General features: G+C 36.0%; 4 protein-coding genes across 5 annotated transcripts; 2 read left to right on the top strand and 2 right to left on the bottom strand.

Moving 5' to 3' along the window:
- Nucleotides 1–695: 695 nt before the first annotated feature.
- LOC142241383 (protein DOP1 homolog) lies at nt 696–12,206 on the top strand. 2 transcript variants are annotated; one of them, XM_075313156.1, is made up of 13 exons: nt 696–1,033; nt 1,536–1,773; nt 1,895–2,076; nt 2,132–3,083; nt 3,142–3,467; nt 3,528–3,831; nt 3,893–4,787; nt 5,447–5,555; nt 5,616–6,729; nt 7,182–10,665; nt 10,735–10,930; nt 10,999–11,332; nt 11,402–12,206. In XM_075313156.1, exons 2-13 carry the CDS (start codon nt 1,621–1,623, stop codon nt 11,621–11,623), a joined length of 8,271 nt encoding a protein of 2,756 aa, XP_075169271.1. In that variant the 5' UTR covers nt 696–1,033; nt 1,536–1,620; the 3' UTR covers nt 11,624–12,206. The 2 variants fall into 2 exon arrangements, with proteins under 2 accessions (XP_075169271.1, XP_075169272.1); XM_075313157.1 differs by lacking the exon at nt 696–1,033 and adding an exon at nt 1,136–1,351.
- Nucleotides 12,207–16,023: 3,817 nt separating this feature from the next.
- Nucleotides 16,024–19,874, bottom strand: LOC142241381 (uncharacterized). Its single transcript, XM_075313155.1, has 3 exons — nt 19,699–19,874; nt 18,782–19,602; nt 16,024–17,074 (listed from the first exon to the last, which is right to left on the bottom strand). Exons 1-3 carry the CDS (start codon nt 19,775–19,777, stop codon nt 16,922–16,924), a joined length of 1,053 nt encoding a protein of 350 aa, XP_075169270.1. The 5' UTR covers nt 19,778–19,874; the 3' UTR covers nt 16,024–16,921.
- Nucleotides 19,875–19,988: 114 nt separating this feature from the next.
- Nucleotides 19,989–25,389, top strand: LOC142241378 (28S rRNA (uridine-N(3))-methyltransferase). Its single transcript, XM_075313153.1, has 3 exons — nt 19,989–20,061; nt 23,763–24,472; nt 24,535–25,389. The coding sequence occupies exons 2-3, from the start codon at nt 23,767–23,769 to the stop codon at nt 25,332–25,334; spliced, it is 1,506 nt and encodes a 501-aa protein (XP_075169268.1). The 5' UTR covers nt 19,989–20,061; nt 23,763–23,766; the 3' UTR covers nt 25,335–25,389.
- LOC142241379 (activating signal cointegrator 1 complex subunit 1) lies at nt 21,730–23,277 on the bottom strand. The gene is made up of 4 exons (XM_075313154.1): nt 23,005–23,277; nt 22,827–22,929; nt 22,344–22,763; nt 21,730–22,236 (listed from the first exon to the last, which is right to left on the bottom strand). The coding sequence occupies exons 1-4, from the start codon at nt 23,156–23,158 to the stop codon at nt 21,828–21,830; spliced, it is 1,086 nt and encodes a 361-aa protein (XP_075169269.1). The 5' UTR covers nt 23,159–23,277; the 3' UTR covers nt 21,730–21,827.
- Nucleotides 25,390–25,439: the final 50 nt, after the last annotated feature.

The raw sequence follows: 25,439 nt of genomic DNA, 5'->3' as shown, positions 1-25,439 counted from the left end.
TGATATTTATCAAAATCTTACGTATGAAGCAACGATATTCTGAGAATCTTACAACATGGTTAAAAGGTGAGGTGAAAGTCAACTTAACAACATAAATTTTTATGCATTTTTCAACGCTTTCGACGATCGTTGTAATGGTAAGTACAAGTGTGTGTGTGATACTTTGAGCCTGAAATCAAACATTAAAATGTTGGCAGGGTATATAAGCAAATACTTATGTATCCTCGGCTGTTCGGCTATTTTTTAACCGGTACACACTGATTTTACTCTCCAAAATTGTATGACGGCATTTATTTTTCAATCAGATCATGTCATATTTCCAAATTCATAGATTCAAAACAATAATTATAGAAAAAACCTGGTTAACAGCATTGACATCGAAATTAGTTTCCACCTGAACATCAAAAACAGACCGAAATCGAAATTTACGAATGAGTATTCGGTTGGGCTCTTTAACGTATTCGGTTGGGCTGTTTAACGTATTTGTTTTGTTTGCTTAACGCATTCTGTTGAACTGTTTAACGTATTCGGTTGGCCAGTTTTAACGTGGCCATATTCTTCGCTCGTAGTATTTGTACAGTATTTGTTTTGCAAAACAAACATACGACGTCGTAATTTAAGTGAACCCCTTACAAATCGTCACCTGTTATTTTTTCAGATGTCAAAACATATGGCAATACCAGTTCATAATTTTCAGTGTTCTCTTTTCGACATTGCAAAAATAATTTGAAGTGATTTTATTGTGATTAAATCGAATATAGTGTGAAATCTCTCATTGAAAACAATAAAAAAAGCCAAAAAGGAATAGAAATAGAAAAAAATTTAGATGGAAAACACATAGAAGGTCCATGCGAAAAACAATAGGACTTTCTTGATAGACAAATGACGACGTTCAACAACAACGACTACAAAGGGATAAGATATTCGTCATCAAATGTTTACATACAAATTTGAGTTTGGAAAGAATACACAGAGACACGGTAGTGTGTAGTGTTATTTGATGTCGACAAATAGAAAAGAAGTTGAAGGACAAGTGAGTAGAAGAAACACTGTAATGTGAAACTGATATTGTTCGTATCATAGATATCATCGCGATGAGTTTTCCAAATTCTTCCCAAACATTTGTCAAGAGTTCTCATAATCAATTATGCATTAAGCCATTGAAATATGTTTCGATAAAATTTGTCGTGTAATTCCATTTTACCCACCACTACACCACTATTGCTGGTATATGCGACGGCATTAAATACAAGAATAATAAAAATTGTAATTTCTACACTACACAAATATTGTGTGATTGTCGAATATCTAAATTCAAAGAGACAAAAATCTACCAACCATATGTATTTATGTAAGTACGTATTCGGTGACGACGGCCACGACAGAACGTACGTAATTTTAAAATTGATATAAATAATTGCATTTATTTTTGCTCTTTGTTCTACCCCCCTACGGCCTCTCTTTGGATATTGTGGCATTTACTTGTTCCAGTTTAGTTGGTGATTCTTAAATTATTTTTTTTCTCTTGATTGTAGACGTACCAACCAACACAGGCAGCACCACCAAGTTTCCGAATAAGCGATAAGATTTTCAACCTCAACGACAGTCGTGGTGGTCATCATGGAGTCGGCAGATGTTTTAATGGAAGAAAAGAAGCTGATGACCGAGGCAAAGTATCGTAACTACATGTCAAACATTGATAAGGCATTAAGGAACTTTGAATATTCGAGTGAATGGGCCGACTTAATATCTGCATTGGGTAAACTCAGCAAGGTAGGAATAGATGATAGTCAATGATTCACATGCTTTGTTCTTGTTGTTATTGTTATCAGTAACGGAAAATATGTATCTCTGCTTTGCTGCTTCATTGCTAACTTCCCTTTCCTGTTTTCAGGCTATCTCAAGTAATACACAATATCAAATCATACCAAGACGCATTAAGATTTCAAAACGGTTGGCCCAATGTATGCATCCAGCTTTACCATCAGGTGTCCATTTGAAAGCTTTGGAGACATATGGAGTTATATTCGGGAAAACTGGACCAGAAAGATTGGCCACAGAGCTTTTCATTTACAGGTAAAATGGAATTAGCAAAAGTCTTCAATCTATAATTGCATCGTATGTCTTACAGCTCTGGCCTTTTTCCATTGCTGGGCTATGCAGCTATGAACGTGCGACCAGCCTTATTGGGTATATATGAAACCTACTTTGTACCATTGGGTGAAAAGTTGCGACCAGCATTAAGCGGCTTTCTCAGTGGCGTACTGCCAGGTTACGAGTGCGGCTTGGACCATTTTGAACGGACGAGCTCCTTGCTGACCCAAGTATGCCAAGCCGTCAATCCTACTCATTTCTATACCGTCCTATGGGAGTGTGTTGCTACAAATGCTCCTGTACGTCTACCTGCAATTACCTACTTGCTGGAGCATTTTAACAAACGCATGAGTATGCAAGAGCAAATTTATGTAATGGGCCATAACCGAGACATAATGATGTCTGGCTTGTGTGCTTGTTTGAATGACAATGTGATTTTAGTCCAAAGAAATACTCTAGAATTTTTACTGTTGGGCTTTCCAATGCACACCAAATTACTCTCGGATTCCGAATTAGCCAAACTAGTGACAAATGGTTTGAATACCATACTAAGGAGGGATATGTCATTGAATAGACGTTTGTATTCTTGGCTATTAGGATCGGAAGTTATGAAGAATTCACCCACCTATGAAGCAGCTTTGCCAACCACCATCGCGGCTGAAGGGGCATCCACAGAATCTCAACCAGAGTCCTACTTTGAAAAACATTCGCGACACGTTGTCATTCAGGCTATCATAACAACGCTAAAGTTCAGCCTAGAATGTTCGCCAGTCGATTTGAAACCCTATCGTATAATGGTGTCCTTGCTAGACAAAGCCGAGATAGGCAGTGCAGTATTGGATTATGTACTTTGTGACATAATACGGACTATGTCATTGTCCATTGGAAATGTGGAAGTAATTAAATCTTCAAATTTACTCTTTGCCACATTTGATCCAGCTTATATATGGAGTTTCATGACCACTATGTTTGAGAAATCATGTAAGAAGGTAAGTTGTTTTGTCCTTAAAATATTTCAGAGTGTTTGTAGAATATTCTGTATTTCAGGTTAAACAGCCCAACAACATTTCCGATAGGACTAGAAAAGCATATAATCGCTCAAATAGTATTACACCCGGTGGTGATCAACGTTTCCAATGTGTAGTTGGTTCTGGGGACCCCAGTTTGGCAGAGATTTGTTATTTAACCGAGTTTTTACTTGAAACTATTTCCCTGGAAATGTACAATGAAACTACCCGTATTTATTTGCCCAAGGTATTTCTGGCCATTACTCAAATGTTAACCGTACATCTGGAAAACTTGTCTGACGAGGAGATAGCAGCTTCACTCAAGTTATGCATGAAAATCGTTTCTCGTGTTCAGCCAATGATTACGTGAGTACTTTGCTCGAACTGCTCTATAGCCTTAAACAATGTCCTCTGTTTTAACTTTAGGAGTCCCATTAAACTTATGCCTCGTTCGCAACAAAAACCCACAACTACTGATAAAGCGGAAAATAATTCCATGAAATCGCAACCCTTAGCTAACTTGATGGGATCGAATGCTTTGGAGAAGAGTAAATCAGATTCAAAACTCGATCAGTTTGCTAACCATGAAGGTCACCCAAACTCCATGCCATTAAATTACGATGAGGATAATATACGTAGATCCAATTCCAATCAAAATATAGATCGTAGAAGTCCCACGAAAAAGAAAAAGGCAAAATCATTTTCCAAGTTATCCGAATTGGACAAAGAGGTAACAATGATAATAGATTAGATTAATTTGCTAAGAACTATAGTCAACATTTTCATTGTAGATATGTCCCGACACTGGCCAATTAATAGATCCTCGGCAATCATCCTCGGATTTGGACACACCAACTAGCATCAAGAAGATCAAAGCTAAGGGAAAACAAACACACAACCGTTTACGAATGAGCCCCAAAAAGTCTAGACCTCAAGAACTTGTTTTACCCGAGAATAAACAAGCTACAAGTACAGACTTTACACATTCCAATGCTGAGAGTCGGTTGGATACTCCTGTGACAGACTACCAGGATGAAGAACCTAAAAGTGCTCCCTTGGAGCAGTTGTCTAAACAAAATGAAGGATTTATATTCAACTATCAAAATCTGTCTAAAGATGATAGAGATTCACAGTCAACAAATGATAATTACACAGCCACAGCATCCATTCTGGAGAAATGCATCAAACAATATGAAGTATTCTTCGAAGTTTATCTGTGTCACAAAGTCCTTTGTTTAAAACAACCATGTGACAACAACATCAAATGCTCAATTAAAGTGCAAGTGGAGAAACAAGATACACTAACCGATACGAGTAGAATACCTAATGTGGAGAATATATTTAAACACGAAAATGTATACGAAGATATGAATCCATACCGTCTGTTGGACATAGACAATCTTTTTGAAACTCTAAAAGTTCATATCGTAAATCGATCGAAACAATTAAATTCTCTTCTCAATCGATCCCTATTGATCGATGGCCAATCGGAATACACGGATGAGGGAAGTGAGGGTGAAGAGAATACATATGTTTTGGATGATACAACCAAAAAACGTTTGCAATCACTTTTGGATTTACATCTAACACCATCGCTAAGACAAGCTATAAAATTATCCGTCAACCTGTTGGTTGAAATGTCCACATTCCCAAACTGCAATAAACACATAACGCTGGAAAAAGCCGGTAAGTTTTGAGGAGCATACAATATTTATCACAAAATGCAAAATTGCATGAAACAAAGAGGGAAAAATAATTCCATGGGTGAAATGGATGAATCATCAAATCAAATGCAAGGGAAATCATAGAAATCCATTATAGACGGTGTTATTTATTAGTATCTCGCGTTGTAAAATTCCGATTACATTTATGGTATTTAATGTAAGCTTTCTTTCCAATGACCAAGAACTGTATATTGAAAAAAAAAAAAAAAACAGTTTTAAACCATGGACCAAGATTCCATAAGTGAATCAAAACGAAATCGAATTGAATCTGAAACAATTGGCTACTTAAGACAGCCTCCTTTTCGAAGAAAAACTTTGCTAGTGTCCATTTCAAACAAAGCTGATTCAGCCAATCACAAAACTATAGCAGTTATAGTATACAATGTTATCCTGCTAGATGGCCTTATCTAGCGGAGAAAGATAAACAACGCCTCCTATTGGAAAATGACGAATTTCTTTTGCAACACCTAATATATTTTTAACAAATATTAAAAATATTTATTTATATAATATGGTGTTCTACAAGCAATATGACTTATTGGTCAGGAAGCTAAATGGGATGAAAAAAAGAAAAATATTTGATTTATTTTTTTAACTAATTTTTTGTTTTTTTTTTTTCAGAGAAAGAATTACCAAGTTGGTTGAAAGTTCTATGTGTTATTGCATGCTATACCCAAAATGACAAAGAATTGCAGCTTTCGGCTATCACAACTTTGTTTGATCTCATAAGGTGGGAATAAGGAAAATTATAAACCAAAAATGTGATTTTCAAAATTTTCTTTGCTTTCAGCTTGCTAAAATCTCAAATTGAACACACCACCAGTCCAGGAGTGACGTATGTCGTTATGCTTCCTCTACTCAAATTCGGTCATGTTCACTATATAGAAAGACGCACCAGAGTTTTTCAATTGTTAACTTCAAATTTATGGGACTATCTGGGAGAAATAAATGTGGACAACACACAAATATGTGCTTTACTCTATCAATTACACAACTGCCTCGAAAGTGGCCTTGTGGAGCGTATCATAGACAATCGCATGTATGCCAAGGCAATGCAACAACATTTTACAGCCGCATATGATTCTGCTGAAAATAGTAGGGTTTTGTTGAGAAAGCCTCCGGCCAAAACTGAAATCGATACTGCCTGGGGTGCTTATAACGTTGACCGGGCCACAGACATTCACATGATGTGTGTTACACCTACGACAATGGTACAACGTGCTGCCATTGAGCAATTGAGCGAAAGTGAATCCATAAGCTTTAGAAAGTACGAATTACTTTGGCATTTGGGACGAGACAAACAACAAACACGTGGCTTTGAAAAGCTACAATTCAAAGTGTTGGACACATTGGCATTGCCACCCTATATGTCCGTTAGGACATGTGTAACGAAGTGGCTGCAGTCCGCCTTGCTAAGAGGAGACTTGTCACGTCTTATTAAACCCTTGTATAAAATTCTCTTGTCATCAACCACTAAAAGAGTGGGTATCGTTCATTTACATCTTCTTCGTAAGGGTTCAGATGATGCATCGGCCACGAAAGACCATACAGGCAATCGCTCGAATAATTCGCGGGAAGTAGAGAGTTCGGTAGAAGCAGATGTTTATGCTGTCAGCTCTGAATATGGCAATATTCGTTATATCACCGATTCCACCAGCCATAATAAAAAGCGTAGCCCCATACGATCGATACAGAAGAAAATATTCGGTGTTGCTTTAAGCAGCAAAAACAAAACTTCCAATTTTGTCAGTGATCAGACGCCCAATTCCACATCTCCCAATGTGGGTGCTATAGATGTTGCAACATCGTCTACTACAATCATGGGATTAATTGTGAATCCTTTAGATAATTCGCTCGATTTTGACGATGACCAAGAACCGGAAGAGTTAAAGAATAACAAAAAGGTAAGTTTATTGGATACGTGTCGTATGAACGCTTTCTCCTCTTTGTATCAATAATTTAAACGGGGATCAAGGTGGACTATATGGGATAATGTAGTTTGGTTAGGGTCTTTAAGTATTGTCCGATAAGCTTAATTTGAAATCTCCTACTGGTGCACTTCAAAACTGCCATATCAAATTGCAACGCTCAAGACAATATGATCTTGGGACTGCAAATGGAAGTAAAAATCTTTTTATGTTATTTGGTTAATTTTGAAAATGGTCCCATATTTGGATACATTAAAAATAATGATAAACTTGTTATGTCATAGAGGCATTAACTTGTAGGAGAATTTCAAGAAGTACCCAGATAACTTTACAAACAATTTCAATCGTCCCATTTGAAACTTTATCAGCCATACTCTACTTGTAAAGTCTTGGCACATTAGTTTTCACAAATATCCTTTTTTTAATAGATAACTACAACAGATGATTTCGATCCTGATGATTTGGATGAGGAAGATGAAAATGATGATCCATTGTATGAACAGGATTATACGGATGATTCAGATAGCAGTATGTATGACTCGGAATCGGAACAGCGAGAAACCAGTGCGGAAAAAGACGATTCTATAACTGCACCTAACAGTGAGTACGAAACTAAAACTCGTCTCAAACGTTATGTGGGCCCCATTGAGAGTGTAACTGATCTTTTGTCACAACATGAACGCACGAAAAATCGTAAAACCTATCATTTAACACGCGAAAAAACTCCTGGAGAAACTAGCCTCACATCAACGACAACCGAAGAACAGGGTCCTTTGTCTCTGGAACTAGAACATGACGATGAGGAAGAAGTTCATCCGGCGGATGAATATTTCGATACAAAATCTGAAGAACGTCAAGTAGAGTCCTTCGTAGAAGATCTAATAGATCAAGTGAAAGATACGTCCATATCTTCGAAACGAAAGAAATCATCAAAATCTCATTTGAAAAAATTGAGATCGAAGAAATCCTCGCAATTGTCGGGCCAAGAGAAATTGGATAAAAAACGTATGAGCTGTATCTCAAAAATATCCACTGATAGTAATACCAGTTTTACAACAGGCGAAATCGCTAGAGAGAATGAAGATGAAGAAGATAATTCCAGTAAATTCATAAACATTGAAGAGAAGCGCAAAACTTTAAATCTGGAAACATCGAAATCTCTTAACAAGGAATGGGAGCTAACACCAGAGACATTGGAAAAAAGTAAACAAAATTTAGAAATCCTAAGACAATCGGCTTCGTCTCAACTGCTGAAGCATGATGTGACCAGCAAACGATCTTCAACTAAAAGTTCGCTGTCCTATGAGGGATCAAAACGATTGCAAGGCGAGAAACTGTTGCCTTTATTCCAAAGTCATTTGCTAATTTATATGAATGTTTACGATACGAAACAAACATTGTATGCCTTCCATACGCTACGCAATATCATCTCTTGTGACACACGAACCTTTCTTTGTCTCTCGATAACCACCCACTTATCGAGCGGCTCCCTAAAACAACTTCTGACTAGACATCGTAAATGTATAGCTGGCAAAGGTTTCATGGGTAGTATAACCAATTCGGAATTCGCTCAAAGCTATCGCGGAGCACATCTGGAAGTTCTATTGCTATTGTGTCTATTCTATGCTCGAGGACTGTTTCATGTTGAGTCTCTTGATTCGACCAGTGAGCCACCAACCAATGCTGATATTTTGGGCAACTGCCGTGTGCAATTGGAAAGTGTAGAACTCTTGACACTGATTTGCACCGAACTTATAGAAATTGTTAAGGGAATGGGAAGAGGTTTAGCCTGCTATTTGGCCGATTTGATGGCCCGCTGTAAGTTGCAAAAAGTTATACTACATTGCTTGAACTCATCGGTGAATACATATGGACATTTCTACCACGGTTCTACGTTGGCCGAACAAATTATAAATTTTAATAATCCCCACGATGACAATTTGCATGCCGAAGCCTTACAGATCCAATTGCTTCGTCTACTGATGGTTGTCATTAAATTGGAGTACGAAGTGATTTTGCTTAAAAACGACGCAAACATGTCGAATGAGCCATCGGCCGATTCTGGCAGCATTTCGCCCACACGCCTATCATCGACAGAATCTCAATTGACATCAGTGAAGTATTTGCCCAATTGTGTTATCAGCCAACAGCCTATGTTCTTGTCGGCAATATTAAGTGCTTTGCAAGATGAACGTCTGCAGTCATTGCATCACAATTGGACTGATCTGGTGACATCATCGCTGAACTGTTTTAAGTTTGGATCACTCACGAACATAGTCATTAGCGTAGTTCATCAACTCTGCAATAATATCGACCAATTGACCAAACTTAAGTTAAACGAGCAAAACGGTTTGCCTCCTGACTATGTTATCTCCCAACTGGAAGCCATTACCGTTTTGTGCCACTATTGTCTGTTGGACAATACTCAACAGACTACTCTGTCGCACTTGTTTAACCAAGCGTATCCCCAAACTAGCTCGATTGCATCCCAAAACTCCAACACTGGCCAACTATTCAATAGCATTGTCCATTCCCTATTGCCCGGAGGGCCATCGTCGGGGAGTTCAACAATGAATCAGACAGATTCACAAGCTGGCAAAAATTCTCAACTGCTCGCAGCGAGAAATGCAGTTTTGTCACATTTGCCACGCATCGTATCCAGTGTTGCTGCCGTCTGGGACAGTGAATTGGGACAAATAAGGCAAATTAAACAGCAATTAATGGAATTCCTTTCTCCAATATCTTTGCATCATGGTGGCAACTTTTTGGCTGCCATAGCAGTCACGTGGCAAGAAAGAGGAGAGTATCACCGGAAGAAAACCGCCAATGAATACAAAGATCTATCGGTAGCTCAGCAATACCAGAGGAACTCTATGCCTCAAGCCTGTAATGAACAATTAAGTTTGGTATCACTGGTCTCTAGCATTAGAGTAATGCCCATGGACTCGTTTGTACAAACACTACATCAAGTGGTCAAATCTCCACCGCCGATTCATCGACCTCCAACCAATTTGAAAATAGAAGTAAGTGCCTTAGAGTTGTTCTACTTCTATATGAAATCGGCTCCGGCTCCCCAGTTGGGAGACTCGTGGACATCTCTCTTGGCTTTGCTGAGGGACGCGTTGTCTTTGACACCACCAGCTCAATTTACATTGTTGATGCTGTTAAATGAGTTTGTCCAGAGATGTCCACAAATGCCATTCCAAGATAAGAAGGATATCCGTGATTTACATGATGTCACCTCACGTCTGGTAGACTCTCTGTCGAATGTTGCTGGTTCCTGTTTGGAACAAACCACTTGGTTACGCCGTAATCTAGCTGTCAAAGAAGATATCACCCCAATGGTGAAAGATGGCGATACGACTTCAACTTCTAATTCGGGAGGAACCGCAGTCCTGCAAAAATATGCTGTTCAAGCGCAAAGTGTACTCGCAGCCATTCTAGCCAATCTTCTGGATGTAGCCTATGGCTCTCAAGAAAAGGACAAAGTTGTTTCAATCATAACCACCCTGCTTTACAACATAACACCATACCTTAAGAATCATACTACACGTAATATTCCATCATTCTATGCCTGCTCAAGTTTATTGGCCTCCTTGAGTGGCTATCAATATACACGAAAAGCCTGGCGCAAAGATATGATGGACTTGCTACTGGATACCTCGTTCTTTCAAATGGACATTAGTTGTTTGCCATTTTGGAAACAAATCATGGATAGTTTGATGACGTATGACAATACAACGTTCCGGGAGCTTATGAGTCGGGTCTCCTTAACTCAAACGGGCAGTTTGAACATATTCGCCTCACGTGAACAGGAATATGAGCAGCGTTCCATGTTATTAAAACGTTTAGCTTTTGTTATATTTTGTAGTGAATTTGATCAATATCACAAATACATGCCCGAAATACAAGGTAAGCTAGGGTCCCTTTCACCCCTGAGACAATTACTAACAAAGCTATCGTTATTTCATCCACTCTTAGAACAACTTGCCAATAGCTTACGCTTATTGTCGAATGTTCCTTCGGTGCAAGCTGCCGTATTTTTGTGTTTCCGAGTTTTATTACTTCGAATGTCTCCAGATCATGTGACATCGCTGTGGCCAATTATTATAGCTGAGATGGTGCAAGTTTTCTTGGCAATGGAACAGGAACTCAAAACTGAGGGGGATGATTTGAGGTAAGTTTTTTTTTTTGCTAAACATTGGTGATGATATCGAACTTGCATTGGGCATCTGATATTTCTAGTCAACATATACGCATGGTTACTGGTATGGATACATCGTGGTCATCTTCAAGTGGTAACAATGGCATTACATCACAAACACAATTGTATTACTGGCGTTCAGTGCAATTGGAAGCATCCAAACTCTTGGAGATGGGTTGTGTTTTGCCAGCCACTCTGTTGCCCCATTTTCAGATGTATCGTTGGGCCTTTGTGGGCACCGAGTTTGATGTAAGCGATAAACCCACTCCCAATGGCGTAGTCAATGAAGATAACTTGGGCCAAACTTCTCTATATGTGCCTCACATAAGACGAATAGCTCGATTAATGGATATGAAATACACAGTACATTCACCAGTAAGATTTACAATTTATTGAGCGGTTTTCAGAGTTTGAAAATTTCTTTCTTTCTTAACTTTCTTCCAGACATTAAATATAAAGCGTGGCAGACATTTAATGCTTACATGCCAACAGATATCCACTTTACAAGACTTGTACGGTTACTTCTCGACACTCAGTGTCACATGTCCCAATCCCCATAATTATGCAGATATTGACCATGAGGTCAACAATTGCTTGCAGGAGATTGAGGAGATTTTGTCTAAAGACTTTTTAGAAAAGATACCCTCCAGTTCGACACCAAGGTGAAAGAAACCACAGGATATAATAGCAAATCATGAAGTAGCTGAAGTGCAGGACACTTCACTATCTTCGTTGTGGAAAGATTCAAATAGCAACAATGCTACCCCATGTAAACCTTTGGGAAATGTAAAATCGCCGTCATCATCCTTAACTCTAACGTCGCTATTGGAAAGTCGATTAAGTATAACTCCTATGAGTCGTGCAATTCTAACTTCAAAATATGAGACCAATCATCTTCCATTTTATGTTTAATATGAATAGTAAAACTACTACTTGTGGCCTAAATGTTTTTTCTCCCCTTTTATGTTATTTTAACGACAAGAGCCTAACAAAAATCCTCGTTTATTATCCTAAAACAAATCTAAAGCTTAAATATGTTAATACAATTTCAAAATAAATTTCAACAATCATCCCCAAACATACATATATATATAACACAAGTAAAGAACTGTAATTATAAATATTATTATTATTACTATTATTATTATATTATTACCGTAAAAAAATTATGTATTGCTGTGAATCTGACAAAAGAAACCCAGAACATTATATGTATGTAAATCAAATAAAATAATTTAAAAATTATAAACGGAATGTTATTCAATAATTCCTGTCTTACTCATATTTTTCTGTTGGGATACGACTTGCATATCTTCGAAAATCATGATATAGTCGTAAAAATAGTTCATAGCAAGGTCCGCCCAGCCATGTCACTCTCTCCAATGATATTGTCTATCATAAGCATAGCAATACCTCTTGGAAAAGGCTTAGCTCTTCTAGATTTTTTTACTCACCCCAGAATGTGAAAACCTATTTACGATTTTCCGTTCCAAAGAGGATATATAGCCTCTCTATATAAAAATTGTTTATAAATGCTAATGTTGTCTATACCGGCGGAGATGATTCGTGTTCTTATTGCATTTGAAGGGTGATATTGTAATCAGTTTTCGAACCAAAAAACAGCTTTTTTCCACGGTTACTTTTCGAATAGATTATAAAAGATGAAATTGTACATAAGCTATGCTGTAAAACATTTCCATACAAGTTTTGACAAAATTTGATACAAATATACTCGTCACCATATATATTTTTGCAATTTGAATTAAATTTTTTTCTGGCTGATTTTTTTTTTCTATTTTGTTAATCTCATAACACTGCGACTTCCAGAGGAGAGATTGAAGATTTTTAAAAAATCACATATAGATATATGTTTCTCTTCATTTTATAATTTTAAGGCACCACTCTTTGTTCTATTCATACTAATTGCAATGAGTTAGTTTACGTTCATATCTCCGCAGAAAGTCAAAGCTAGTTTTGGCCCATATAATGATAAGCATGTGCATGCGGCTCAAGTCTTTTTTAGTCCTGGAACAGATAGATCCTTTGTTGAATTAAAAACTATTCTCAGTATTATTATAACGATTTTTTATGCGGCCTATAACAATTTTTTTCGCTAATGAGTGTTTGAGCTCACCAATAGGGGTATGGTTTTCAATCCAAGTATAAGGAAATGAATTTATACACTCTCGACGCTATCCTTTATGAGACAGAGTGTTTTTTAGGTTATAGTGGAAGTCTGTTACTTAAGTCTCTTCGTTCATTGTGGTACCGATTCTATGTTTATCCCAAAGACAGGGGGGACCTACCTTTTTATAGCCAAGTCCGAAAAGAACAATGTAGTGGAACCGCTGATCAATGACAAAACATTCCCTTAAGTTCGAACAAAACATTATGGTGGAACCAAAACCACGGAAGCTTTCAAACGCTTAGAAATGTTACCAGCATGACTACTGAAACAAATTTTTGGAGATCGATCGAAATTAGCCCTAAATCTAGGACTTTTTGTTGTCCCAAGATAATAGAGGTATTCAATTTTAGATTTGCAAAATTATTTTGCTTACCTTTTAGACGAAAACTTTATTATTAATTTTCTTATCACAATTTCAACAGAACACTTCGTTTCAGTTTTGTTTCATTGCTATTTTCTTATTACTATTTTCTAGTCCTTTCGCATTTGAACTATAACCGAGAATTGTGTAAATAAATTTGGCAGCACTTACACTTAACGAAAATGAAATCAAAGAGAATTTAGTTATGAAGAGGTAGCCATGTTCTTTGAAATTGAGCGAACAAAAGTGAAGGTGTAATGCTACGTTAATTTTTTAAAACGGCGTTTTCACCAAGCATGTTTTGGAGGTTGAAATGTTTTCCCTTTATAAGCAGTCGAAAACGAGTAGTTTTCCCCATACAAAAAATCAAGTTCATACACACAAGTTTTCCTCCAAAACACGTATATTTTATAATGTAAACGCCCCCAATTTGGAATACGCTCTGACTGAACATATATATGTCAAACTATTGAAATAAATTTCATAGAAAATCCAAATAAACAAAGGATTTAAAGAACATAGGGATGTGAAAATAACATAAAAATGTTCCCCTTTGCGATCGTGGTATTTATTTGAAGAAACGGATTTTGGATTTAGAGTTAATGGGAATTTCGAATCTCCATGACAACCGTCAAAGTAAAACATCTCAACTCGGAACGGTGAAATGTGTTGGAAAAACGACATATATATTGGTAACAATATAAGATATGTTCGAAGACATAATCAATTCTACAGTTTGTTAACGTGAACGGCACATAAAAGGCAATGAGAACTTTTTTTATGTCTTTTTCAATGCTATTCTGCCCACAAAAAAGTTAAAAATGAAATATTTTGAAATTTCTATCATCATTGTTGAGTTCTTTTGTGATTTTTAATTCAGAGATTTATCAACCAAGCAATTATTTTTAATATTTTTGATATTTGAGGTACAAATCGAAGCAAAATTAACGACATTATTTTGACAGCGACTTCTGGTGCTTCAGTTTTGCAATGATAAAAGTGTGTCGTAAGCTCGTTACTATGTTCGGTTTTTGCATTCAAAATTATTTTGTTTTCGCGATTACATTTACATTTGAAAATATGAAAAACGTTTCGAGTACAACCTCGTAAAAAAGTACCGTGTGCGTCAATTTGGTATTGGTCTCTTACTTTTGTTTGTATCAATTTGAAGAACTTTTTGGGATTTTATATCAAATGATATCAATGGAAACCATTAGGAGTCCAATCAGCGTTGCCATCTTTTTTTATGAAAAATCTTCAACATATCGTCGAAATAAATGTATTAAATGAAATTCTGTGGTTTTCGTACAGTAAGTCCTTGACTTCTTTGTAGATATGATTCATGTTTTGATATATTAAAAAAAAAATATATACATGTGAACGACCCTTGTAGTTCTCTGCGGTGGCTTCACGTGACACGCAGTTTGTATTAGGTAATACCAATTTTCGTTGAGTTTAAGTGCTGCCAAATTTATGTACACAAGTCTCGGGATAGTTCGGTTAAAGTTCGAATGAGAAAGTGGATTGAAAAATGGCATTGAAACAAAAGTGAAAAACAGTGAACTGGTGAAAAGTGAAAAGAAATTGTATAATAAATTCATGATCATTTACTGAGAAGGTAAGTACAATAATTGGGCAAAAATCAAAATTGTTCAATCTGTTGTTGAGTATTCCACCTTGCACATGAAAGTTCTTGAATGTAATCTACCAAAATGATGGTGACATTTCCGAGTGTTAAAGCTTCCCTAAGTGGTTTCGACCAAATAACTTTTCATTATCCAAAGCCTCTCTAAGTGGTTAGTGGTTTCATTGCACTGTTAAACGCCGTTGGACTCGACTATAAAAAGGAGGTCCCTTACCATTGAGTTAACATCGAATCGGGCAGCACTCAGTGATAAGAGAGAAGTTCACCATTGTGGTATCACAATGGACTGAATAGTCTAAGTGAGCCTGATATATTGGGCGACCGCCTAACCTAATATTGGAGTATGATATTCTGTGGTTAGCAGATCTGACACTTTTTCGGAACCACATTTTCGAATATTAATGGAATAGCTAAATAATCGCTTGTATTTAGCTATTCCATTCTTATTGAGAAAAGCTATTCTGAAATCCTCTCAATCATTCTATTTTTACTTTTAAGGTGAGTATTAAGTTCGAGTTTAGCCGCTAAAGTGAAAACTAAATCAGTAAAAAAAGGCATATAATTATACATATTTGTAGCAAATTTTATTATAACTTGATGGGGAATAGCCCAAAACAAATTTTTACAAAGTTTGTTTTCCTTAAAATGGATTATTAAAGAAAAGTAATCGTGAAAAATTGACGATTTTAGCGGCTAAACTCGAACTTAATACCCACCTTTAATCGATAACCAAGATGTTTAGCTACCTGAAATTTATGTGACAAGTACCATACATACTCATATGCTTCATTTCTAACATTGATACCAATTTTTTTCTACGTACCTCCATTTCTGATAAAAACTTGCTTTTTTAAAAAAATACAGTGTAATCATTTGGTTAACTCTTTTAAACTATAAATATATATTTTACATCAGCAATAAATTAAATAAAATATGTACAAATCAATTTGTGTGCAACTTTTAAATGTTGTGGAATGTTTTCTTTGAATTGTAAATGCCATAATTTTGAAACTGTTAGATTCGAGTATATTAGAGGGATTTTTAATTGAGATTTAAACTTAACAGGTACGTTTATTTTCTTGTTATTATTTTGTTATGTATAAAAAGAAAAACTATATATAGAAGAACTTGGACCAACATTAAAATTCAGGAGGATGGGGTTTTGCACAATACATAATACAAATACAATGTTCTGCAATAAGTACTCATTACACATATCATATATAACATAATAGGATATAAACCACACGTATTTTGTAACAACTTTTGGCATCCCATTAACATTTTGACACAATGACGTAATATTTTCCTAAATATAATATAATTTTGATATATAAATAATTTTCTTTGATAAAATCGTATATTATAAATATAAATACATGTTGATTGTTAAAGGTATAAAATATAAATCAATTACTAAGATATATTAACAAGTATACTTTTTAGGAGATTCTAGCATTAACATATTAGTCTACTATAAAAATATGTACAACACAACTTTGAAACATTGGCTTTACTTAACGAGTTTCTTTTTAAATTTAGGTCATTTTTGGGCCTGGCACCTTATGGAAGATTGGTGTGTTCTGAGATATATTTTAAAGTTAGGTCTTGAACACTTGATTCTATATGCTTGTTAGAGACATGTAACAATCTGTATCATACTAATGGAGCCGTTTAATATTCTGCTTGTGTTTTAGGGATAATATAGCGATGTATTAGGACTCAAAAACAAATTCCTCATTTGAAGAATGATGAAAGCTCCGATTATGTTTATCTATCTGGGAATAGTTCCTCATAACTGGGTGGCAAGTCCTTTGCCGCATCATCTTGCTGACTGGTTCTAGCTCTTTCATTATTTTGATTCGTAGTGGAAGCTTCGATATTGAATGTTGGAGCTGTTGGCAGTTCTATTACAGGCATATCCTACATAAAAATAAAAAAACAACATGGGTATTATTTTATTTTTAATTAAAACATTAAATGAAATCGAAAAAAACACAAATGTTTTGCAATATTTTGTGTTATCAAGGTATGTTAAAATGTCTTTTCTAATCTTTGAATAGCAATAGCAATTGATTTTTGATGTTCATGGGACTAGAGTCTAGAAACATTAAACCAAGTTTTTGATCCAACTCCATCTATCCCTTTTTTTCACTCAGAAAGCTTTTGTTCACAAACTAAAGACCTGTCCAAGCTGTCAAATTTATATATGCATCTTTTGAAAGTTTAGTCAAACTGTGGTCAATAATTGGGAAATGTAAAACAAAGAAAATCTGGAAATATATCCATGTTTGCTTCGAAATATGGGCATAGGCATATTAAGTAATATGGACCAAGGCATATTAAGGAACGTACTTTCAGTATTACAGATATCTGGATCAATTTATCCATGTTTGCTTCAACTATTCTTACGAATCGTCACATATTTCTTATCATTAAGCAAACATGGATAAATTTCCAAATATCTGTAAACACAGAAAAAAATTTTCACGAAAATTTTTCCAATTAAAGTCTTAATTGACTTTTACAAAATATTCAATTAAAAATTTAATTGATTCAAGAAATTTTTTTATTGAAACAAAACTCAATCACAAAAATTAATTGGATCAATTAATTTTTTAATTAACTTTCAATTAATTTTTTAAATGATACTATTCATTTCTGTGATTGATGCCATTTCAATTTAAAAAATTCGTGCTGGATCAGGATTTTTTTATTGTGTACTGAAAGTACCTTCCTTAATATGCCCTGGGTCTAAATAAATATGATTAATATTTTTATTTAATTCTAGTAGAGCTATCTATTTGTCATGTCTTTGTAATTGACCTGTTATCTATGGGGAAAAATAAATAAGATCGTCGTAAGCGTTCTCTTTGGAAACCCCCACTTAAGTAGTACACCTAAGAAAAACTCATTTCAGTGTGATTGTGTGTATGTTAGTCACACAAGCTTTGCTAACTTTTGCTTTAGGGTTGCCCCATACTTTCTAAATTATGAACATTTTCTACGAAATATGTTTGTGAAACCATATTCTTTTCTGCAATACATTTATTTTTATGAAATCGTATTGAAAATGAGCTTAAGTTCGTTCTACGATGAATCATTTAATTCCATTGTTATAGTCAATGTTTATACAGCTGCAAAATAACTGATTCAATAAAGTCATAAACAAACTTCGAATAAAAATTGCCAGCTTGATTGGATTGACAATTCAAATGGCTAAAAGATATTTCAGCGAATGAATGCTTCTACAATTTTCAAAATAGAAACTTAATTATTTCGATTGGATCCTGCAAACAGATTTCTTTAAATTCGATACATATAATGTATCACTTATAACACATTTTGAATTCTTGTACAAGTAGCATTAGTACAATGTAGAAATATCCAATTATTGTAGCCATTTTAAGATGATTCATTGCATTTACATGGACTATTATAAACAAACGTTTGTGATATTCGTTGTTTTCAATTCCATTAAGGCATATTTGCACGTTATGTGTAAAAAACATGCATCTACACAAATCTACTGAGATGCATTTCATTGAATTTCCATTGAACTTCCGAAATTTTGAATTTCATTTCAACTGTATGGCAACCGACTTTTTTTGCATAGATATTTGTACCTACCCTTGTTCCACTATGTTGTTGGTGTGAGCGATGACGGCGACGTGTCGCATCAGCAGATGTCTCTCGAGCTCGCTGTTGTATGGTTATACAATTCCAATATTTCCAACATATCCATATGCAAAAGCCGACACCCAACATTGTAAAAATTAACGAAGTTATTGCTGTAGTGAATAGCTGTAAGCTGCTTGTGTTATCCACATCAGGAGCAGGAATGACATCGTGGAAACATGACACCTCATCACGACACGGATACATACAATTTGTTACATTATCACGAACAAAATAGCGCGATATACAGGAATACGGTATCTGAGGATCACACAAGAAATCCCCTGTATACTTGCACTCAGAATGGGCTGTCAAAATCATTCCCAACTCCAATGGTTCTGTTATCATTCTCGTCTTTTCAACATGTATTACAACGGTTACTTCACGATCACGATCATCGAATATCAAACGGCCCGAGGGACCACTAATGGACACATCATTGCAAATTCGTTGGCTAGGCGACTTATTGCCCCCACGGAATTGAATCCAGTCCAAACACTCCTTGGTCTCGGGATCCCGACGAAATTTGAGCAGTGTTATCATTGTATATATGCCACGGGGCATACGAAGTGGGTCAGGACTGCTTTGAACTTTAAACTCACAATCATAGCGAATTTTGCTAGTTGAATGAAGTCCAGGCATGCTGGTGTTCCAACGCTGTGTAATAATAGCAGCCGAATCCTTGTCCTCCAACAACGTCATAGAAGGATCATAGAATTGATATTTAAGCTTGACAAGCAAACGATTGGCACAGAGATTGTCTTCCAGGCGTACTAAAATGAATAGCAACATAGATTCACTAGAACATCTATCCATCTAGTTAAGAATACGCATTTGTGTGCATTCCCTACGAAACAACTGATACTTACTGTTCCTGTATGCATTGATTATTAGAAAACATGTACTTAGTACCCAAAAATGACAGTTAATAAATTTGGAGATATTCATTCTAAACTGATGCCATTTACCAGAGATGTTGAATTTTTTTTAGGAAGAGCTAGATTTAGACAGACATTCACAAAGAAAATTTACTAAATAATAAATTAGAGATGGCACATCAAGCTATGCCATCGTTATCGATTTGCCATGCAATCGTGGTGGGTGTACGATAGTCCGATATTTGTGAAATTATCCGCATACAGAGTTGTTCGCAAAGTCAAACTGGTCGAATTTCACTCAACGTTCTACGAAATACTTTATGTTATATTTATAGTATTCAATATTTGTAATAGGTGAGTGCGGCTTTAAATAATTTTAAATTAATTTAAAAAAAAAACGAACAATTCTTGAAGCCCAAGTCAAAAGCATGTACCAAATTTCAACTGACTCGGCTGAAATTTGCTCCTCCAAGAGGCTCCAAAACCAAATCTCGGGATCTGTTTATACGGGGGCTATATATGATTATGGACTGATATGGACCACTTTTGGCATGGCTGTTAAGGCACCAGAGGTCAAATCTGGGGATGGGTTTATATCGGGGCTATATATAATTATGGACTGATATGAACCAATTCCTGCATGGTTGTTGGGTACCATATTCTGACATCACGTACCAAATTTCAACCGAATCGGATGAATTTTGCTCTTCCAAGGGGCTCCGGAGGTCAAATCTAGGGATCGGTTTATATGGGGGCTATATATAATTATGGACCGATTTCGACCAATTTTTGCATGAGGGTTTGAGGCCATATATTAACACCACTTACTAAATTTCAACAGAATCAAATGAATTTTGGTCCTTCAAGAGGTTCCGGAGGTCAAATCTGGTGATCGGTTTATATGGGGGCTATATATAATTATGTACCGATGTGGACCATTTTTTGCATGGTCATTAGGGACCATATACTAACACCATGTACCAAATTTCAGCCGGATCGGATGAAATTTGCTTCTCTTAGAGGCTCCGAAAGCCAAATCGAGGGATCGGTTTATATGGGGGCTATATATAATTATTGACCGATGTGGACCAATTTTTTCATAGATGTTAGAGATCATATGGTGACACCATGTACCAAATTTCAGCCGGATCGGATGAAATTTGCTTCTCTTAGAGGCTCCGAAAGCCAAATCGGGGGATCGGTTTATAAGGGGGCTATATATAATTATGGACCGATGTGGACCAATTTTTGCATGGTTGTTAGAGATCATATGGTGACACCATGTACCAAATTTCAGCCGGATCGGATGAAATTTGCTTCTCTTAGAGTCCCCGCAAGCCAAATTTGGGGGTCCGTTTATATGGGGGCTATACGTAAAAGTGGACCGATATGGCCCATTTGCAATACCATCCGACCTACATCTATAACAACTACTTGTGCCAAGTTTCAAGTCGACAGATAGATAGTTTCGTTCGGAAGTTAGCGTGATTTCAACAGACGGACGGACATGCTCAGATCGACTCAGAATTTCACCACGACCCAGAATGGCAAAGTTAATATACCCCCATCCTATGGTGGAGGGTATAAAAAAAGTTGTTCCATAGAAATCATGGGTTACTAGGATAAAAAAAAATATTTAAGTTATATTAAAACGCTCTGGTAGTCGACATTCTGGTTCTTATAATAAACATGAATACAAGCAAATGCGATGTATATCGGTCCAAATATGCCCTTGTTCTCATTGGTAAAGATGTGATCACATATATGTAGCATGGGAGTCGCCATCTTTCATCGTTGACATATCTTTTACTCTTTGCGGTTTATGTTTATATACAGTCTACCAAATACACATACTTAGCAATAAAAATTTTCTAAACTTTAAAGTAAATCGGTTCAATTTTCAAAGAGTTTTCTGAAACCATGTCACCACAACGAACGGTCATGAAAACACCAGGTCTCTGGTCAATTTTTATGAGTTATCCACCAGCTGTGAAAACAGAATTCTACAAAAAATAAACTAAATTTTACTTTTCTGAAATGTCTTAATTTTTATGTTTTATTTACAATTCTTTTGATAATTATGCTTTAATAATTGTAATAATTTAAAAAAGCAAATAATTTTATTCGAACTTCAGTGATCCCGTTATGGTATAAAATTCCTTGACATCTTTAGAAGATCCAATTGCACATAAAAGTAGTTCATTACATTGGACTGTGCCAAAATTAAAATTTCCCCATCTTTTCAAGATTTCTCTGGCGTCGAAAGTTTTTGATGTTGAATCTGGCAATTCACGCTCCCTGTAACGATTATTCATTACAGTCATATGTAATTTTACCGATTCTCTATTGAATTCATTAAATCCTAGACCGGATTCAACGAATCTTTGTAGGCAATTATTTCCGAAAGTTTCTAATTCATCAGCGATAACACTGGCATATAGAATACGGACAGAGCTAGGATCATCGTTCATTATTTCTAGTCCGGAAATTTTTACTGTAAATGGAGTCTTTAAGTTCGTAAGGAATTCCCTAAAAGATTTAAAACAAAATAATTATATTAAAGTCCATCGGTTTGAAATGGTTTTAATTCTTGTCGGGTTGTATATTTGTATGTGGTCATTGGTCTGCAAACTTACCGACAACTTTGCAATACTTCAACAGCTTTCTTTCTCTCAATATCGTCTAATAAAACCACTGTACCTAACGTTAGATGCAAAGCGTGATCAGCTTGGAATAGTTCCTCACCGATACCTGGAAGTTCCGCTTCCAATATTTGCGCCTTAAGTGTATTAAAATTGGTGCGCACATCTCCCGTATTGGTAGGAACACCATAAAAATGTGTTGCTTTCATACGTTTACGCAAAGATGTAACCAACAATTGTATTTTATATCTGGCTTTAGCCACGTTATTTTGACTACGCCCCTTGATAATAATGTTCGATTCGGACGTTTTGCTTGCAACTGTTTTTTGTGGTATTATAATATCACAACCTGTTTCTCCTTCAATACGGCGCTTAGTGGATCCTTTGAAACCGATTATTCCACCATAAAAGGAGCTGCGGGAAAAAGGCTTAATATACTAAGTTATATTTCTATTAGTTAAAGTTCCTCCTACGTACCTGGCAACATGCATTGAAAGTTTAAAGGTCCCATTTGCAGTTTCTTCGATATCACAATATCCTTCACCATCCAGCTCATCGTTGAAGTCTTCGCCATATAAATCTGAGAAATATTATTTTCTACATTATTGATAACCAACCTATGGAGCAGTCTACTAATGGGGGTGTTTCCAGTTACCTTCTTCCATATAGGCCTTTTGTGTTTGACCTTTTTGCTGAGCTACAATGGCACTTTGCTGTTGGCTGATAAAATCATCATGCACTAAATTAACTCGATAACAACGATTTGTACCCATACGAAGTAATGGAGGAGCAAGAACGTCCCGACTCATTTCATAGGTTTTTTTCTATTTTACGTTTATTTGTTTGGATATGTGGAAATGCAAACTTCTGTTGGTGTTGCCACAAGTTCTGTGGTGGTGTCTTCGAAATGGGAAATTTGATTTTAAAAATTGCAGAGTAAAGGTGAGTATTAAGATCGAGTTTAGCAGCTAAAATCGCTAAAGTGAAAACTAAATCAGTAAGAAAAATGCATGAAATTATACATATTTGTTGCAAATTTTTTTATAACTTGGTGGGGAAAATCCCAAAGTAAATTTTCACAAAGTTTGTATTTCTTAAAATGGATTATTAAACAAAAGTAATCGTGAAAAAATGACTATTTTAGCGGCTAAACTCGAACTTAATACCCACCTTAAACCAAGAACTTGGAAAGTTTTATGAAGTTGCAGTTATCACATGGTGAACATTGACAAGTATTTTCCATGTCAAATTTGTATGAAAATATTTAAAAAGCAACAGCGGAATACGAACATATGATTAAATCAAAAATCACGGCTTATATTTGTAAATCCGAATTTGGTGGCAACACTGTTTTGTTGAAAACTTCACGTGGATCTAATTTGTAAACAAATTTTATTTCTGTGCTACCCAAAGGAAAATGGCTCCTATCGTTGGAGGAAAGAATGGAGAGGTCCACAAATCATGGAAAAAAATAAACGAGGAACGAAAAGCCCTTAAGAAACAAAGGAAGCAAGAAAAGTTGCTCAAGCAATTGGCAAAAAGCGAAACTTCCAAAGACACAACAGACGAAAGTTGCAACAAGTCCGAACGACATGAAAGAAAAGTTAATCCATCTACTGTGTCCATAGCTGTCCCAGGATCTATATTGGAAAATGCCCAATCAGCGGAACTACGAAGCTATGTCGCAGGCCAAATCGCCCGTGCTGCTTGTATATTCCGTGTCAATGAAATTATTGTATTCGATGACATTGGGCTTGCAACGGCCAGAGAAACGAAACGTCACTATGATGCGGATGATAGTGAAGGAGAGTCAACGACAACGGTCCGGAGTAGCAGTTTGCAATTGGCTAGAATTCTACAATACCTAGAGTGTCCTCAGTACTTGAGAAAATTCTTCTTCCCTTTGCACAAAGACTTAAAATATTCGGGATTGTTGAATCCTTTGGATGCTCCCCATCATTTAAGACAGCAAAATGTCTTTCGTTATCGGGAAGGAATTGTGACTGAAAAACAAGCAAAAGAAGGTCACTGCTATGTGAATGTAGGTCTACTCAACGATGTTCTCGTTAATAAAGCATTAACAGCTGGCTTAAGAGTTACAGTCAAATTGGAAAAGGCCCAAGGTAAATTTATTCGAGAGTTTGTTTATTGTTCACATCATCCATATTCAATGTTCTCCTTGTAGAGAATACACGAAAGCAAAGAGGCACAATTGTCAGTCCCGATGAGCCAAGACGAGAAACTGGTGTTTATTGGGGATATACTGTAAGGATTGCTCATTCAATATCGGAGATATTCACCAAGTCATCCTACCCTGGCGGATATGATTTGACTGTAGGTACATCGGATCGTGGTACAAGTGTTCATGAAGTGCCTTCTAAGTCCTTCGAATTCAATCATTTGCTCCTAGTATTTGGTGGTCTACAAGGTCTTGAGTCGGCCATTGCTAATGAAGATAAATTGCAAGTCGATGATCCAAAATTGTTATTTGATCATTACATTAATGTTCTACCTAAACAAGGATCACGTACCATTAGAACGGAAGAGGCAATTTTAATTGCAATGGCCTCGTTACAAGAGAAATTTAATCCTAAAGTTGAAGATATAGAAGAGGAGTTAATAAAAGAAGCTTTACCACGAAGCGAAGATACTGGCGGTATAATACCCAAACCAGGGCAAACAAAATTGGATAGAAAACGCAAACGCATGGACGAACAACAACAACAGGAACAACGCCAAGAAAGTGAAAAGGTGCGGGTTCCAATTGAAGAAGTCACACCTTCAATTACCGAGAAAAAAGTTGAAAAGGAGTATGCTAAAAAAACAAAAAACAATCCCTTCAAGCCCTCGGCGAAAGATTCCGTTGCAGTAGGTACAGTAGATTTCAATGATGATGTTGATTTTGAAGTTGTTCCAGCAAACAAAGAAAAAACGAAAAAGTCAAAGTTACATGCTTCTTTGGAAGATTTAAGTAGATTTGATTAGATTTTAGAAAATTGACAATAGCACCGCCAAATAAAAGCGTTTCTTTACAACAAAATGTATTATTTCAGTTGTTTGTTGTGTGTGACATTTTTCCATAAACCCAAA

Source organism: Haematobia irritans, chromosome 5 (genome assembly GCF_050003625.1).
Source record: "Haematobia irritans isolate KBUSLIRL chromosome 5, ASM5000362v1, whole genome shotgun sequence".
In the NCBI taxonomy this organism is placed as follows: Eukaryota; Metazoa; Arthropoda; class Insecta; order Diptera; family Muscidae; genus Haematobia; species Haematobia irritans.
Note: the sequence above shows the minus strand (reverse complement) of the source record. Positions and strands in the feature narration are given on the sequence as shown.

Excerpts from the sequence above, each read along its gene's own strand:
- LOC142241383 (XM_075313156.1), top strand. The coding sequence starts at position 1,621 with ATGGAGTCGGCAGATGTTTTAATGGAAGAAAAGAAGCTGATGACCGAG. Across the intron at positions 3,832-3,892 it reads TATCCGAATTGGACAAAGAG|ATATGTCCCGACACTGGCCA; the intron begins GTAACAATGATA and ends TTTTCATTGTAG. Across the intron at positions 6,730-7,181 it reads AGTTAAAGAATAACAAAAAG|ATAACTACAACAGATGATTT; the intron begins GTAAGTTTATTG and ends TTTTTTTAATAG.
- LOC142241381 (XM_075313155.1), bottom strand. The coding sequence starts at position 19,777 with ATGAATATCTCCAAATTTATTAACTGTCATTTTTGGGTACTAAGTACA. Across the intron at positions 19,603-19,698 it reads AATCAATGCATACAGGAACA|TACGCCTGGAAGACAATCTC; the intron begins GTAAGTATCAGT and ends TATTCATTTTAG. Across the intron at positions 17,075-18,781 it reads AACAACATAGTGGAACAAGG|GATATGCCTGTAATAGAACT; the intron begins GTAGGTACAAAT and ends ATTTTTATGTAG.
- LOC142241379 (XM_075313154.1), bottom strand. The coding sequence starts at position 23,158 with ATGAGTCGGGACGTTCTTGCTCCTCCATTACTTCGTATGGGTACAAAT. Across the intron at positions 22,764-22,826 it reads CTTTCAATGCATGTTGCCAG|CTCCTTTTATGGTGGAATAA; the intron begins GTACGTAGGAGG and ends TTTTTCCCGCAG. Across the intron at positions 22,237-22,343 it reads GAAGTATTGCAAAGTTGTCG|GGAATTCCTTACGAACTTAA; the intron begins GTAAGTTTGCAG and ends TAAATCTTTTAG.
- LOC142241378 (XM_075313153.1), top strand. The coding sequence starts at position 23,767 with ATGGCTCCTATCGTTGGAGGAAAGAATGGAGAGGTCCACAAATCATGG. Across the intron at positions 24,473-24,534 it reads CAAATTGGAAAAGGCCCAAG|AGAATACACGAAAGCAAAGA; the intron begins GTAAATTTATTC and ends TTCTCCTTGTAG.